Source organism: Camponotus floridanus, unplaced genomic scaffold (assembly GCF_003227725.1).
Source record: "Camponotus floridanus strain SB8 unplaced genomic scaffold, Cflo_v7.5 scaffold45, whole genome shotgun sequence".
NCBI lineage: Eukaryota > Metazoa > Arthropoda > Insecta > Hymenoptera > Formicidae > Camponotus > Camponotus floridanus.
In genome coordinates this window covers 108560-124151 of record NW_020229603.1, presented here as the reverse complement: position 1 = coordinate 124151, position 15592 = coordinate 108560, and the positions used below count along the sequence as shown (strand labels likewise).

Below are 15592 nucleotides of genomic sequence, written 5' to 3'. Positions count from 1 at the left end.
ATAATAATGATTCTTATTAAGTAATTTTAGAAAATTTTTATATGGGCATCGTATCTATAGATTCAATTTGCAATATTTTTATAAATCAACCTTGTCCGTCCAAATTCCATTCGCGATCCAGCTTTCCCATTGGTCGGCTCATCTTGACATCTGTGCACGTGAACCAGTAGTGTAGCGTATACTATAATTAAATCGATATTTGCTCGATTATTCGCTTGTCAATTTCTCAAGTCGGTCCTCCTATCGCGACCTCCGCAAATCTGGCAAATCATTTTGATAACACATTCGGTATCGAAATAGTCACGACATCGATGATAAGGATAAATGGTAATTTAATATTTGCAAATTTAGGATTATCGATATCAAATGGAAAAAAGCGAGGAGAGAGGATCGATGAGTGAAGCTTAGTGTTGTGTTTATTGCGAGCCTCTTATCGTATTCGCCTCTTTGACAGCCGGAACGTCAAAAAGGAAAAAAGCTAAAATTTGGGAAAACTGCATACAACTGTTGTAAAAATGAAAATAGGAGAAGCTGAAATCACTGCGTTGCTGATGTTGATGGTCGCAGAGTTGACTCGCGGGGATACTTTTTATACTCGCGAGGATCCCTGCATCAATTTATGCGAAAATCTACTGATCTTTCAATCTACTGATTCTTCAAACGTGCGTGTTAGTTTCTCTCGTTTTCGATGTTGATTCTACTACATTGTTATACTTATTTATCTGTCCTATATTTTTAGAACATTTATGTAAAATCCTGCTGTCAGCGAGGCTGCAGATTCTTTAATCTAGTCGACTTGCATCCTGAAAGAGAACCAAATAGTTTGAATGGCACTAGAGATGCTTGCGAGACTTGTACGTGAGATTATTTGTACTGTGTGATTATCTTTTATGTATGTTTATCTTTTAAGATTATATTGCATAAATTTTCAGAAATATTTTATTTTATTATAAGTGCAAAAATGTTATAAATTGTATCTTTGTGAATATAATTTAAAAGAGTTGTTTTTCTTGTTATATAAGATTGCTTTTGACTATGTATATAACTTGTTATACAAAATATTCAAACTTCTCACAATATAAGATTACTTTTATATACCCATATATATATTTACAGCATGCACCGAAGCTTATACAAACCTGCAAGATCGTTATGTCTGTAGCGTTGGTTGTGATTTTATGGCAAAAGCAAAAAATCCACGAATTTCAGAGTTGTTATCTCGACTCCCCATCTCTGTTTTCTATCGCATCGAAGAAGACATAGATTCTAATGTTTTATTAATGTCACCTGATGTACCAGAGAATGATATATTAACTGATCCTGGATTACGCAAGGAGCTTCTTCCTGGATGGTGGGATACCGATGGCTTCAAGTTGCCACAAACCTATGTTAAAACTGTGCCAATGGATGCTGGTGTAAGTGTAACATTTTCTTTAATTACTTAATAGGATATCTTTTGATATAAATATAAAACATGCATTTTGTAATTTGTGAAATCGCAGACTGTGGATTATGCTTTGTCTTCTGATTATTCTGGTGAAACCGAGCAAACATCTATGTCTGGCTCTGACTGGTTTCATTGTGCATTAAAACAGATAAGAATACCTTATTGGGATATTGGAGTACCTTATTGGCTCTTTGCCTTTGCCATAGCAGTATTCATAATGCTGTCCATGATGTGGCTTTGTCTATCAACAGGCGATGTCCCAACAACGTCTCGCAAAGATGTATTAATCGACATGTCTAGTTCGCCTAAAGTTGCATTGTATATGCCAGATGAAGCACCATTGTACAAAGAACCGCCACCTAAATATGAATATTCGTCCAATCACTGTAAGTTTTAATTAGCTTTCGATGTTATTTAACGACATTTCGATGAGGATTTTACGCGACATGCGATTGTATCCCGTTTCGAAAGCCTTAGTATAATATAACAATGCAATGATACAAATATCTAACAACAGTATTGTGAATATTTTAAGTTTATGGGCAATTGCGCACATTAACTTAAATTGCATTTCATAGTATATAATACCATAGAGAAAAATCAAATTATTTCTTTGTTATTTTTTATATATATATATAATTGATGCATTTAATTTTATTTATTAATATATATAACATAAAGTAACAAATGTGAGATGACAGAAAAGAAAAGTTTATGATAATACAAAATTGAATTTTTCGAAAAATTTATGTTGTGTAATGCATAATTATATTACAAACTCTTCCTCATCTATTAATTTTTTAGATGTATATGTATATGAAGCAAGATATACTTTTAATATTAAAAATATATCTTTTCATTTCTAAATGCAATAATTTATATATATATATATATTTAAACACAAATATAATTATACAACGAACAAGTTCAAATTTGCAAAAGAAATAGACTTAAAAATTTTTCAATGACAATATAGGTACATAATCAAAATATCATTTGATTTCGTCGCTCTTATTATTTTGCGGCAAATCACTATCCAAGAATCGAAATGATCGTAGTACAACACACACAGCTATGGAAATAGTTAAAGGATTATACATCGTGATATATTAGTCAAACTTTTTCACATAAATCTGTCTATACTGTGGAAGATATATAAATTTTATATTATATATACAAACATTTTTTTTATGTCTTTTTTTGCGTGAAGGAAAGATTGAAATTTCCTGTATAGAAACAAAGACTTTCCAATTTCTGCTGGATAAATTAAAATTATATTTATAATTTCTTTGATGGCACATTATTTTATCGTTTTAAATTTATCACATATAGCGTCAGCAATATTTTATCTTGTATTTATGCATAATATACGCGAGAATTATGATAGCTACATCTTTGCGGATTACAATATATACAAATATAATTATAATTGGATATATATATATATATATATATATATATATATATATCATATATATATTTTATATATACATGCATTTCACGCGAATCTTTTCAGAATTTTTATAAAACGTCATATCTATCATATATTAGTTAGAATGTGTTTATAGAATGTAAGGTAATATATTGTATATATTTATGATATATTCCCGCAATTTTAATATATAAAATATTTGATTTAAATTTCTCATTAATTTTTATCATTAAAGAAATATGAGACAGTAAAGTATTAAATTATTGATAGACATTGTATATTATTTGCAGTATTTGTTATAAAACTCTTTACATATGTTATTATGATAACTGTATTTATATTGTTTATTTTTAAGGAACACAAGAAATAGCAATAAATAGTAGGCAAATTTTTATCTTTTGTTAGATACGACGATACGAGGTCAATGTATAAGAAAAATATGTTAAAATCTTTTACAACACTTTAGCTTTGTAGTGTTGCGCTAGTCTTGAAAGTTTTAAATCTTGTAAAAATTTACATGTAATCTAGAAATATTTAACGTATATGTATTGTACAAAAAGTAAATAATTCAAGTTCCTGTTCGCAAGACTTTTATATATTCTTGAATTAAATCTTATTGTTATATATATACCAAATGTAGAAAATAAGATTTTACGTGTTTTCTCCCTCTGATGTAATTTGTTGAGAATAGCTAAAGCATTCCTATATATCCATGTGTATCTCAAAGTCTATGATTAGATGTTATAGAAATCCTTAAAGATGTTATAGTGTATTTATAAATATCAAAATATTTATTGCGTAATAGAAAAGTACATGTAAACCAAAGTATCATGTTCCTTGAATAGATATCTTATATAATTACATTCTACAAATAAGTATGTATGTGTTACTCTCGTATATGTAAAATCTGGAAATAAAATATAAGTTTGTTATGTGACACAAAATCGTGTAAAATCAGTCAGTAGTTTCTCTCTTTATTTCATATGTCCAACTGTTTTCATCATGTTTCGAACAAACAGCGTCTAGAATTCTCATATAGACGTAAATGTAACATTAACAAGTAACAGTTCGGAGATAGAAAATATCTGTTCCTTTTTATAAAACACCGCGCATGAAAAAGGCGGAATAATATGTACATTAAGTATACATATAATCGCGTGTGTACATACATCAATAAATCGATACTGACTTGGCGACAGATCACTCGCTTGAGATCTTTAGCGATATATCTCATATATATACAATGTGAATCATGTAGAAGTAGAGTTATGTCGCGACCTTAATCTCTAAGAAGGCTTAATTTGTACAATATAAATCACATATACAATGCCGTGAAGATTGATTTCATGCTAGACATTATCTATATTATTGCCGGTAGAATTCGTCTCTATGTACTTTAGCATGTATATCGACATATCTTTTCAATGCGGAACTCAACAAGAAACGAAACCCGCTTCAATAGTTACGTTATTAAGAGCGCGAATCGGCAAGAGGATATCCTCAATATCCGCAAGAGATCTTTAGCAATATATCACACATATAATTCATATATACAACATAGATGCCTAGAAACTAGAGAATTATCGCAATTTTAATCTATCAGATTTAATTTATATAATATATAAATTAAATCTTGTAACTTAGATCGCATACAACTTAGTAAAGATAATAATCAATTTTACACAAGATCATCTGTATTATTGCCAATAGAGTTCGGGATCGTCTCTGCGAAACTGAAGCTTCAACACGTGTCGATAAATCTTCAAGGCGGGACCTAGTAGTAAATTAAGTCCACATAATACATCTTTTCGACTCATCATTAGAAGCGCATGGCCGTCTATTTCCTGAAATACAAATGTAAACGATATATTTATATATATAACGAGATACATATATGATAAATGCCAACAAATACAAGCGAGCACTGAAACGATCATGTGGGCAAGATATTACGTTCAATTAGTATAAATTTACCTGCTGCCGAAAGACCTCAGCTTCTTTGGGAAACAATCTAGCGAAATATTGATATACTTGTTCAGAGGTCCAACTCCTCGCGTCAGGAATATTCGGATCGATGGGACCTTTCGGACCATCGTCGTCCATTTGATCCGAAGAACCCCTAGTAGGAGAGACCTGCGGGCTCAGAACTGGTGGTAAGATTGGTGCATTGGACGGGCTATCCGGTCTACTAGTTCCATTAACCAAATTAGCGTTTTGGCTGTCGTTCACTTTGCACTGCTGTTTTTGTGCACATTCATTGCAATACCATTTGGAACTTGATTTTGATATTGTGACACGCGACGTGTGACAAAAATAATGATAGGCATCGTCGCAGTTAAAACAAGTCACTAGAGGTCCCTGAAGAAAAGAATAAAATAAAAATTAATGATCGAAAATATTGAATGAAATAGGAAACTATGTATCAAAAACTTACAGCATCAGATGTCTCGCAACATACGGTACAAGTTTTACAGCGTTCGCATTGCCAATTACTATTGACCTTTTGAAGCATCTCCTCTGGACTGTAAATGCAACTTGGATGTGCTATAAATGTGATATAATACATAAGTGATGCGACAAAAAATTGAAACAAATTAATTTTGTTTAAAGAATTTTACCTCGTACTGTGCAGTCTCTACAAGCTACGAGAGCTTCTTGTTTTTCCTTGGCACAAAGACTACATTGCCTGCACGGTCCATCTTTGACGTTTACCTTGATAGAATCCTGAGGATCTTGCAATATAGAATTTTTATTATGGTTACTTGGCTGTCTACCACGTTTGCGTTTCACTAGATTGTTGTCGGAAGGATCAAATACTTTCCTGGCTCTCTAAAATATAAAAGCAAACATAAAATGATTGATTTAAGAGTTGTTCATCAACGTAACACATTTTCCTATCTTAGATAGACTTTAATGGAAATCTGCATAGAAAAAAAAATGTCTATAACGATATATTAAATATCGATAAACAAATCCTGAGAGTCGGAGTAAAATGCTCATGTGTGAAAGATTACGTTTCAAAATATTTACAAATGTTTATCTATAACCACAAATGCCACACGACACACTTACCTTCCTCCTCGCACTACGAAATCCACCGGTGTTTACATTGGACGGAGTCGGGGATGTGTTCGTCGACGAGCTCCTGCCGGCATCCTCATCCTCGCGATCCTCGCTCGACCGCCGACCGGCCTCCTCGCGCTTCTCCGGCTCCTCCTTACCCTGTTGATAGTCCTCGAACTTGATCTCGATGTCTATCCGATCGTCCGTCCTCGCGAAGAGACGCTGCTTGCGTTCGGCTTTGGCGGACCTTTTAAGGTTAGTCGCTGTCTTTTGTACATCGTTACCCTTCAGCTCCTCCTTGACGACGTCGCTCTCCGCGAACGTCGTCGACGACACCGCCGTTATCTCCAGGGAATCGGCGTGCTGCTTGCTCTCGCCGACGCCGTTGCATGGCATCTCGACAGACGGGGCACCGCCACGCTCGGCGTCATTTTTCCCCACGACATTATAGCACTCTTCCTTCTTGATGCACTCTTGTTGATCCTGCTGATCCAGTTTCGGGCTGTGACTCGTCTGCCGCGAGGACGACCGCGACGATCCGGACGTGGTGTCGCTGAGGTTATCCGTCTCGTTGAACTCGTAGAGCTCCGCAGCCGCGGACGATGCCGTCGTCGTCGCTGCCGTTAAACCATTGGTGCTGGCGTTGTTGCCGACGGTGCCATTGCTGACGGTGCCGTTGCTCGTCGTCGCCTTCCCGACGCGCCGTTGCGTCGTCGCGGTGCCGTTCTCCAGGGCGCAGGTGACGGAGGAGGTGGAGGAAGAGGAGGAGGAGGAGGAGGAGGACGGCTGTGAGTCGCCGCTGCGTCGCGACGGTGTCGCGTCCGTCGTCATGTCGGACGTCGCTACCAGCGAGTAATTGCCATTGGACAGGCGCGCGAGATTACCGCTCGCTACCTCCCGGCCTAGGAACTCCTCGACGACGCGGCGCGATGTCGGACTCGAGACCCCGTCGAGCAGCTGCTCGATCAGGCGGCCGGCCGGGACGCCCTGGTCGAGGTAATCGGGCTCCTCGACGACGAGCTCGGCGACCGCGCTCGACACCATGCTGGAGTTGAGCTTCTCCTTGAGGAAGCCCTCCGGGCGATTCTTGAACAGCTGTAGACGCGACCACTTTTTCGCGTTGCGGTAGCTCGTGTTGCCCTTGTAATCGACCTGGATCACCTTCTCGACCTCGATCAGCCGGTGAAGATCGGCGATCGTGTCGCGCGCGTCCACCGCGAAGTTACGCAGCAGGTAATTGCAGATGCGATCGGCATCGGGGCGGGCTTTACGTCGACGCAGCTGATCGATCGCCTCCAGTATGTGCTCCTCGTGCGTGATCTGCGCCGCTGCCTGCACCGGGTGCTGTTGCATCTTTGTCATTCGTATCGATATACTGTTTCAGGGCGCGACACTCTTTCTCTCTCTCCTTCTTTCAGCCGGTTGCCGCTAACCGTTCGACAGCAGCACCTCGCTGCCGGAGATGACGACGTCGATGGTTAACCACGAAAGTAACAGCGATCTCTCTCTCGTCCCTTGAAAAACGAAGCGCACATTTGTCAACTTTTAGAACCCGATTACGAATACCGATTGACGATGATTCACGATAATCTCTCGCTCCAGCGTCAACGCGCGCGCTCCGCGTGACTCGCCGCGCCGGTCAGCTGCGATCACCAGATGCCGATGTGAAATTTAAATCGTGCGTCGCGTGTATTATTACGACGATTATTACTTTCGATGCCGTCTCGAAACATTCCCGATGACACGGGCGCGCTTGTTCGCTCGTCGCGTACCTACTCTTCCTCTCGTGTCGCTGCGAGAATCGCGCGGATCATCTGTTCTCTCTCTCTCCCTCTCCCTCTCTCCTTCCTCCTCTCTCGCTCGCTCCGACGTCGGGGCGCGCTCTATCGAACTCGTTCTTTGGCGCGCGCGATATCACGGACGCGCGTACGCGCACCTACCTACGTCGCGCGTCGCGCGCGCGTTAAATCTGATCCTCTCGTTGTGCAACGCACGTAGTCACCGCACGCACGTACGACGCGCGTCCGTCCAGAAACTGGCGCAGAGGGCGGCGAGAGGGAACGTCCGATCGCGGATGATCGAGAGGGCCGCCAGTCGATCGCGCGAATTATGGCGTCCCCGCGCCAAATATCCCACCGGAGCGACCCCTTTAATTAGACGCGCGTTATTGTTGTTAACGCGACGGGTGACGACAACGCGTCGCGCCGATCGTTGTCCAGGCTCACGCTTCCGAGAAAAGTTTTTGAATCGCGCTCTTATCGCTTCTATGAATTCGTGCTCGAGCTATTCGAGCGAGAAGAGCCGAAGGTGCACCGAGAATAGAAGGACGGGCGCGCGCGTGATTATCTCTCGCTGGCGCGTCGCGGATCGAACCGATGCGGGTTTCACACCCTCCGCTCGACGGCTCGGAAAAATCACGGACGTCTCCGCGGCCCCGGTCCCCGAGTCGTGCAAACTTCCGGGCGCGGTAGACACCGCACCTGGACCGGCCACACGCGGACCTTCGGCCCGACCGTCCCGGCCCGGTGACGGTCGACCGATCGGTCAATTCTCGCGCTCGTAAACAATGGCCACAGTCACGGGCGCCGGTATATCTAACGTCGCGCCGGAATGATTTTCCGAGATGGACGGATACCCCACGTTTTTCCGCGTTGACACTACGAGTCCGAGTCGAGAGGCACGGTTTTCCACGCGCCAAAGGGAGTATACGCGCCTATACTTACCTATGTGCCGAAAGCGCGTAATAAGTGCGCACCTCCTTCCCTGCGGTCCGCGCCAAGTGGAACGGACGATCGAGCGATAATCACGTGCGCGGCGAATTCTCGCGCGATTACTCGCGACGGAATTCGGAACGCCGCCCGGAAGGTACCCCGGGAAAGAAAGAAAAAAAAAAGACGTCCGTAGAGACACGCGCGCGAGAAAATGGCCGCCCTAACCTCAAACAAACCTCGCACGGCCGCGGCGACTGTGCGAATACCAGCGTGAATGCGTCGGCAGCGGGCAGACGCTCTCGGCTGCGGCGCGTTACCAACGTCAGTGTGCTCCCGGCGCGCGCGCGCCTGCGCGTGTGAGTGTGCGTACGTGTGAGGCGCGCGCGTCCGTGTATGTGTGCCGGCGCGGTACTCGTCAGCTGCTCACTCGCTCGCTCGCTCGCGCGCGCGTTTGCTGTCACTGGATCAACATCGTCGATATCGATGCTGCCAGTATCACCGATGCAACGTCCACTCGCGCGACTGTGTAAGGCGCGATAAACGGCTGTCGCGACGCGATGGACACGCACACGCGTACACTTTTCCCGAGCGCGACGGCGCTCGCTCCTTCTCGATCGCCTATATATCTGTCCGGGGTACAAAAAGATCGGACGAAACGCGAAAGAAATGTCGAGGAAACGCGACGATTTAATAATTGAATTCACGCTCTTCCTTTTTCGACACAAGGCACCGGATTGTTAAACTTACCGATGCGTCGTCCTTGTCGGCGCGTTCGTCGTCTGCCTCTACGCGCGTGACATTCTGCCCTTGTCCGCACGCGTCATCTCCTTTTACGTGCAATGTATGTAACCTCGGGATCCAGAAGTATCTTTAACGGGAAAACGAAACGTGTTGGTTCTCGAATGGCCTCTGACGCGCCAACAATTCGACGCTTCTGCTCGCCGGGGAGAAACGACGCAGCAACCTAATCGCGAAACGCAGCTAATCGAAATGATTTAAATACATATCTGTAGAAAGTGTACGGATGTCCGCGTCTCGTCCGTCAATCGCTGGAGAATCGTTTGATCGTGTCTCGATGCGCGCGCGTTGTTAGTCGTACGAGTTTCGGATTAAAAACAAACGGGTCCAACACCGGGTGCGACTGAATGCGATATGGAGAGACCGCGCCAAGATGGCACACACAACGCGCACTTTTTGTACCGGTGACAGGATCGGCCACAAGTCACCTGGTGCCCGGCGCTTTCATGCCGACTTTCCTCCCCCTCTTCCCAGCAGAAAAAAATATTTAAATGAATGATGATTTTACAGAGACTTTCTAGAATTTCCTCATTAATATCAGGTGTAATGTCTTTCAAAGCAGATCTGATCTATGCAGGAGCAAGGACAATGATCGGAGGTCCATTTCCTTGGATATACATTACTTGAGAAAATATTTAAATTTATAATATTTTTCCAAAGCATTTTGAGGAAAATTTTTAGAAAATATGCACAAGGCACGGTAACCTCGCGATCCAATCGTGCTCAATCCTTATCGCTCCGGAAAATCATGGCACTGCTATCTTCCGTTTCCGGTTAAACAATCTGTCGCGTAGTCTGCTGTGTGTGGGTGGACGCATGCGTGTAAAACATGGGTTGGCGCATGCTTGGGAATATCCCATAATCTGAGAACATCTTTTTTATTTTCATTGGTCGCAAACGAAACCCGACAATTTTTTACACTGCGCATGACAAACATTTTCATTTTTATTAATCCACAAACGCTTGCGATTCCATCGCATTCCATTTTTCTACCTGGGACGCATCATGGATTTTTCTAATAGAGGGAAACTGGCGCGACAAAATTTTTCAATATATTCTAAATTTTTCACAATGCAGAAAAATTTACCATGTCACATGCGAAAAGAATTAACACAAGTTTGTACTACCTTTATTTGGATCGGATTAAATAAATTCAAATAAAAATGTTTATTATATCCTAATAAGATTATTTTGAGATTCCTAAGAATGCTGTTATCTTCGTACAAAATTTCACATTTTATTACAAAACATACAAATCTTTCATAAATATATATATACGAAAAAAAACTGCATCTTTTTTAACCATGATTTCTCTAGGAATCTCTGATTAATATCATTACAGGGAAAATATAATCGTTTTCAATTTTCACATTGTATCACATTCTAAGTATAATTGTTTTCCTTGTCGATGCAACTGCTGGTACTGTGCTGTTTAAGTTTAGAAATCTGCATATATAATAGCAAAATAAGTTAGTTTGGCAAGAAGCTGATTTTTTGTATTTATGTCAACAAAAATATACATACCAAATTAAACGGCTTCACTTTTGCAGTGATTCTATTTTCTTTCAACGGGCTTTGTTGTGCTTTTTCGGCACTCTTTTTCTGATAGACAGGAGAATATCGCCGACGTTCTATTAAACTTCTATTTAAACGTTGTGGAGAACGCTGATAGTTTACATTGAACGATGAATTGTGTTTTGGTGGTGTTAAAAACTTTGGAATACCAAACGCGTCCATTTTAGGTGTTGTACATTTCTTCGGAGTTGGCAGTTTCGATCTAAAATATAAATAAAAGTGTTTTAATAAATTCTAGTTTAAAATGTAGCTTCTTGTTTTAAAAGTTTGTTTGTGCTTACCTTTTGGGACTAATGTCTTTCCGCTCATCACTGCCACTTGTGTTGATATATGCAGTCACTGGCGAAATATCACAAGAAAAGTTACGTTTTTTATTAGCGGACGTCAATTGCGCACTTGAAGCCTTGCTGTTTTGACCATCCGGAGTTGATGAAGCCATCGGCTTGGATCTCGCAGATTTCTTAGCCATGTTATATTTATTGTCCAATGAATTAGGAGTGCTGCTGATTATTTTACCGGAAGGAGTAGTTTTATCGGATTTAGGTGGTGTAATAGTTTGAGATGATATAGTTTGTTTTCCGAGTAATGCTATGTTGCAGTAAAAATTAAATTATAGAAATTATATTATTGTTAATAATGTAATGTACTGATTTTTATAATTATTGTTACTTTTTTAATAATAATTATAAATATAAGTAACTATAAATAATCAATTCGATATTTGAATTAAGCTTTTTTAAATTCCTGTTAGTAAACTAAACATACCTCCTTTCTGCATATTGTCTACAGGATGCACCGCTTTCATAGGACCTCTCTTATTGATTATATTTGTTCTTTTCTTTAACTTATTTTTAACATCGCTTATAGCAATAGATTTCTCCTTTTTCTCAATGGCAGGCTGTATCTCTGCTGAAATATTAATGCATATAATAAAATTGTAATTTTATCAATATTTTAAATAAAATTATTTAGTGACATACGGCATATATCTGATACATGACTTACCATTTTCCATGTTACATGCCTCTGGAATCATATTTTTTTGATTTGCAAAATTACCAACTAATCCAGGATCACTTGAAAAACGTTTCTTGCGACTTTCAAATTCGGATGCACTTCTATATTTACGTATTTGCATATTTTTAGGCGACAATTGAATCGCAGATATACTTCTTCTGGCCGTCTTCTCGAGTAGCTATTTGGGAAATATAACATGTTAAAGAACATAAATAATCAAAATTATAAAAGATTGCAAAAAATCTACGCACTTTAGGATTTTTCTCATAGCTTCGTCTATGCTTCACTTTTGTTGAAAGTGTAGATGAATGTGTGTCATGATCAGATTTTGAAGCCTTTATTGGTGTAATCTGTTGAATATTATGCATTTTATTATTGTCCAATTGTGTCTCATTTTCGATTTTATAATTATTTGATGCAACATTTAAAGCTTTTCCTATACATTTAAGTAACTGCATTGTCGTAGCATCCTCGACTTGACCGCTCAACAGCTTTCCAAGATTCATTAGCAATTCTACTGCTAGTTTTTCATCTGGCTGATTATCTTTACCATGATTTATATCTGCTTCTTTAATTGAATTTGTAATATTCAGATTATTTTCATCATTATCTTTATAAGATGAAGGTTTAACTGACAAATTATCGCTGCTGATAGTTGTAGTCTGTGATGTATTTTCCAATTTACAATTTCCATCTGATAACGTTTCAGTATTGCAGCTCTCTTCTTTGAATGATATTTTTTCGCTTTCTTCTTCACTCTTATCTGTATTTGTAACTTTAGATTTTTCGATATCAGATGATATTTTCTGAGGGCTTTGTAACTCATTTGATATATTGAGACAAGTTACTAATAATTCTGTATTATTTTTACAATTAGAACCTAAGGCATTCTCCAAATTATCAAGTAATTTATCGACTTCTGGATTATTTTCTGCTTTAATTAATTTTCTGAGATCTGTCAATAATGATGTTACAACTGTCTGCTTTACACAGTCAGTGAATTGTGACTCAATTTGCTTTAGAGAATTCTCATCTACATTATCGTTACTTAGAGACTGCTCCTTATCAGTGTTTTTAATGATTCTCGAGTTTTCTTCTGATGAAGTAGGTAATTCAATTAAATTATCTACTATAAGATCATCTTCAAATGCTGGTAATAATTCTGACATCCACAGAGTATTATTTGAAATTAAATCATCAACACTAGCTGAAAAAAAATGATAAGCACATTAGATAAGGAGAATATATAATGAAAGATATTGATGAAAAATATTAAGCATTTAAATTAGTTGCAAGTTAAATGTTTGCAAAATTGTATAATAATGTAAACTGTAAAACTTAATAAAATACTTACATTCAGAATCTGTTCTTAATGCTAATTCCTCAAAAGTCTTTGAAAGCATTTTGGCCTCATCTATTATTGACTTCTTGACCTTATTAGTATCCTGTAACCAATTTTTATTTATTATATTAAAATAGTTTTTGAGAAGAGTAAATTAATTCTCTAAAATTGTTCTATCTCGATTTATTTTTACAATTTATATTTAATTTTTGAAACGTACTATAAATAAAATAAATGATAAATTTAAATATTTCTATAATTAGATTTAAACATACAATTATGTATGTGTGTAAGAGAGAAACCTTACAGTAAATACAGAATCCAAAGAAGCAGTAGAATTTGAGCTTTTATTATATTCTTTACTGGAATTTTCTGGTAAAAACACCTCAACATCTATCAATTTGTCATCTGTGATTTGTTCATTTTTTTCTTTCATAATATTAGATTTATCTTCTATTTTACTCAAGGTACTATTTATTGCATTCATAGTACATTTTAATTTGTCTAGTTTGTCTGCTAGATCCGATAAGTCATACTGTTTTGATTTCATTTCCATAGTATTTTCAGTTGTATTTATCTTTTCTTGACTCTCTTTTAATGAATTATTATCCAAGAAAGCATGATTCATAGTATCAATTGAAAATACTGATGATGAAACAGAACTTAATTTTGTTATAGATGAGACATTTGATAAGGTGGAAAATATAGATTGTTCATTGTATTTGCTCTCCAAAAAACCTTTTTCTAGGACAGATGGGATATTGCTATAATCGTATTGTGATATTTTCTTATTATCTGTTACAGAATGCGATCTCCTATTTAAACATGATAATATTGTTGGTGACCTTCCAGCTCCTTGTGACAATGAACGCGATTTAATATTGTCATTTGGAAGAGCAAATTCTTTAAGCAGTATATCTTTCTCTAGAAATAATTCATCATTATCTTTTTTAGACTTGGAAACTGTTTCTAATAACGCGTCATTCATTGCAGACTGATTTAAAATTGATGACTCCAGTGACTCTGCACTGGTAACAACTATTTTAGCATTTTGTTTAGATACACAAATATTTTCATCATTATCTTTACAACATAAAAGTTTAACCGTCACATTATCACAGACATCAGTGTTTCTCACATCAAGACTATCAATTTCTTTCTTTATTTCCACTTTCTCGTTTCCATTATACATATTTAATTTATCTTCAAAGAAAGATCCATCCAACGTCTTGTTTATCATCTTGAAGTGTCTCTTTTTAGATTTTGGAGTAAAGTCATCCGCAAAGGTCACAGATTGCGTTCTCAAGTCTGTGTTTCTTTGCTTCTTAGACTTTAGAGCTCGTTGTAGCATCATCTCAAAGGGATCACCCTTCTTGCTGACATATTCAACGGTCTCGTGCAACACCCTATCAAATGGATTGTTACCTTCGCTCTCACTTTGTTTTTCTGTTATCACCAACAAATTTGTTTCATCACTGGATTCGACATTTTTGGGCACCGGTATCAGAGGCGATGCCAGTTTCGATGGGCCCAAGGATCTCTTTGCGTCCGGACTATTTAAATCTATCAAATCACACATTCTCCTCTCTCTCCGATTCGTCCTTTTCGACCGTTTAAGTGTTTACCCCTGGTGTTTACAATGTCGTAAAGATGATTAAAAAAAGATCTGTGTATGCCAATTCAAATGTATCGAGGCTACTGAATAAAACGTATCATCATGTATCTTCATATTCTACTCGCGATTAGTATCTCAGGCTACCCCTCGCAGCCAAGTGTTCGAACATTACAGCGTAAAGGACAATATTCTCTGTGATTATTGTACAATTTATGTATTACACAATATTTTATGTACCGGCAACACGACTCGCGCGAATACAATTTACGGTTACATACGACTTTTAAAATCCACAAAGCGGAACCATCAAGCGCGCTCTGTCGAGTTGCTTGAATAAATGTCGGAAGTGATACTACTCTGGCGGCATCTTTGAATTTGAAAATAGTGATTTAAAATCGTGCGAATCACCAATATATTGAGACCTATTTTGTTATAATAGTTGTATAATTATTGTGAAAGTTTTATAACATTAAAATTAGATATATTCAATATATCCCGTGATAAAAAAACTTATATTCACTACAATTTTTAGAATAGTAGACATCGTATGCTAGAATATTTTCACGTTACAGCTATTATTTAATTACATATC

At 38.3% G+C, this 15592-nt stretch overlaps 3 protein-coding genes across 7 annotated transcripts; 1 reads left to right on the top strand and 2 right to left on the bottom strand.

Moving 5' to 3' along the window:
• Window positions 1–189: 189 nt before the first annotated feature.
• LOC105249345 (transmembrane protein 59-like) lies at window positions 190–2067 on the top strand. Of its 2 annotated transcripts, none has more exons than XM_011254735.3 (4): window positions 190–668; window positions 740–854; window positions 1117–1415; window positions 1503–2067. In XM_011254735.3, exons 1-4 carry the CDS (start codon window positions 516–518, stop codon window positions 1842–1844), a joined length of 909 nt encoding a protein of 302 aa, XP_011253037.1. In that variant the 5' UTR covers window positions 190–515; the 3' UTR covers window positions 1845–2067. The 2 variants fall into 2 exon arrangements, with proteins under 2 accessions (XP_011253037.1, XP_011253038.1); XM_011254736.3 differs by having other exon boundaries at window positions 191–662.
• A 1756-nt stretch (window positions 2068–3823) lies between these two features.
• LOC105249346 lies at window positions 3824–9808 on the bottom strand. Of its 3 annotated transcripts, none has more exons than XM_011254738.3 (6): window positions 9401–9808; window positions 5952–7456; window positions 5498–5708; window positions 5314–5423; window positions 4854–5237; window positions 3824–4723 (listed from the first exon to the last, which is right to left on the bottom strand). In XM_011254738.3, the coding sequence occupies exons 2-6, from the start codon at window positions 7302–7304 to the stop codon at window positions 4577–4579; spliced, it is 2205 nt and encodes a 734-aa protein (XP_011253040.1). In that variant the 5' UTR covers window positions 7305–7456; window positions 9401–9808; the 3' UTR covers window positions 3824–4576. The 3 variants fall into 3 exon arrangements, with proteins under 3 accessions (XP_011253040.1, XP_011253039.1, XP_019882517.1); XM_011254737.3 differs by lacking the exon at window positions 9401–9808 and adding an exon at window positions 8666–8926; XM_020026958.2 differs by lacking the exon at window positions 9401–9808 and having other exon boundaries at window positions 5952–7708.
• Window positions 9809–10722: 914 nt separating this feature from the next.
• On the bottom strand, window positions 10723–15288 carry LOC105249347. Of its 2 annotated transcripts, none has more exons than XM_011254739.3 (8): window positions 13693–15288; window positions 13398–13488; window positions 12295–13250; window positions 12032–12221; window positions 11792–11935; window positions 11308–11614; window positions 10976–11228; window positions 10723–10897 (listed from the first exon to the last, which is right to left on the bottom strand). In XM_011254739.3, the coding sequence occupies exons 1-8, from the start codon at window positions 14962–14964 to the stop codon at window positions 10835–10837; spliced, it is 3276 nt and encodes a 1091-aa protein (XP_011253041.1). In that variant the 5' UTR covers window positions 14965–15288; the 3' UTR covers window positions 10723–10834. The 2 variants fall into 2 exon arrangements, with proteins under 2 accessions (XP_011253041.1, XP_011253043.1); XM_011254741.3 differs by having other exon boundaries at window positions 11792–11932.
• Window positions 15289–15592: the final 304 nt, after the last annotated feature.

Excerpts from the sequence above, each read along its gene's own strand:
- LOC105249345 (XM_011254735.3), top strand. The coding sequence starts at position 516 with ATGAAAATAGGAGAAGCTGAAATCACTGCGTTGCTGATGTTGATGGTC. Across the intron at positions 855-1,116 it reads TAGAGATGCTTGCGAGACTT|CATGCACCGAAGCTTATACA; the intron begins GTACGTGAGATT and ends ATATATTTACAG. Across the intron at positions 1,416-1,502 it reads CTGTGCCAATGGATGCTGGT|ACTGTGGATTATGCTTTGTC; the intron begins GTAAGTGTAACA and ends GTGAAATCGCAG.
- LOC105249346 (XM_011254738.3), bottom strand. The coding sequence starts at position 7,304 with ATGACAAAGATGCAACAGCACCCGGTGCAGGCAGCGGCGCAGATCACG. Across the intron at positions 5,424-5,497 it reads TAGAGACTGCACAGTACGAG|CACATCCAAGTTGCATTTAC; the intron begins GTAAAATTCTTT and ends TCACATTTATAG. Across the intron at positions 5,238-5,313 it reads GTTGCGAGACATCTGATGCT|GGACCTCTAGTGACTTGTTT; the intron begins GTAAGTTTTTGA and ends TCTTTTCTTCAG.
- LOC105249347 (XM_011254739.3), bottom strand. The coding sequence starts at position 14,964 with ATGTGTGATTTGATAGATTTAAATAGTCCGGACGCAAAGAGATCCTTG. Across the intron at positions 11,936-12,031 it reads GGCATGTAACATGGAAAATG|CAGAGATACAGCCTGCCATT; the intron begins GTAAGTCATGTA and ends TTAATATTTCAG. Across the intron at positions 10,898-10,975 it reads AAGTGAAGCCGTTTAATTTG|ATTTCTAAACTTAAACAGCA; the intron begins GTATGTATATTT and ends TTATATATGCAG.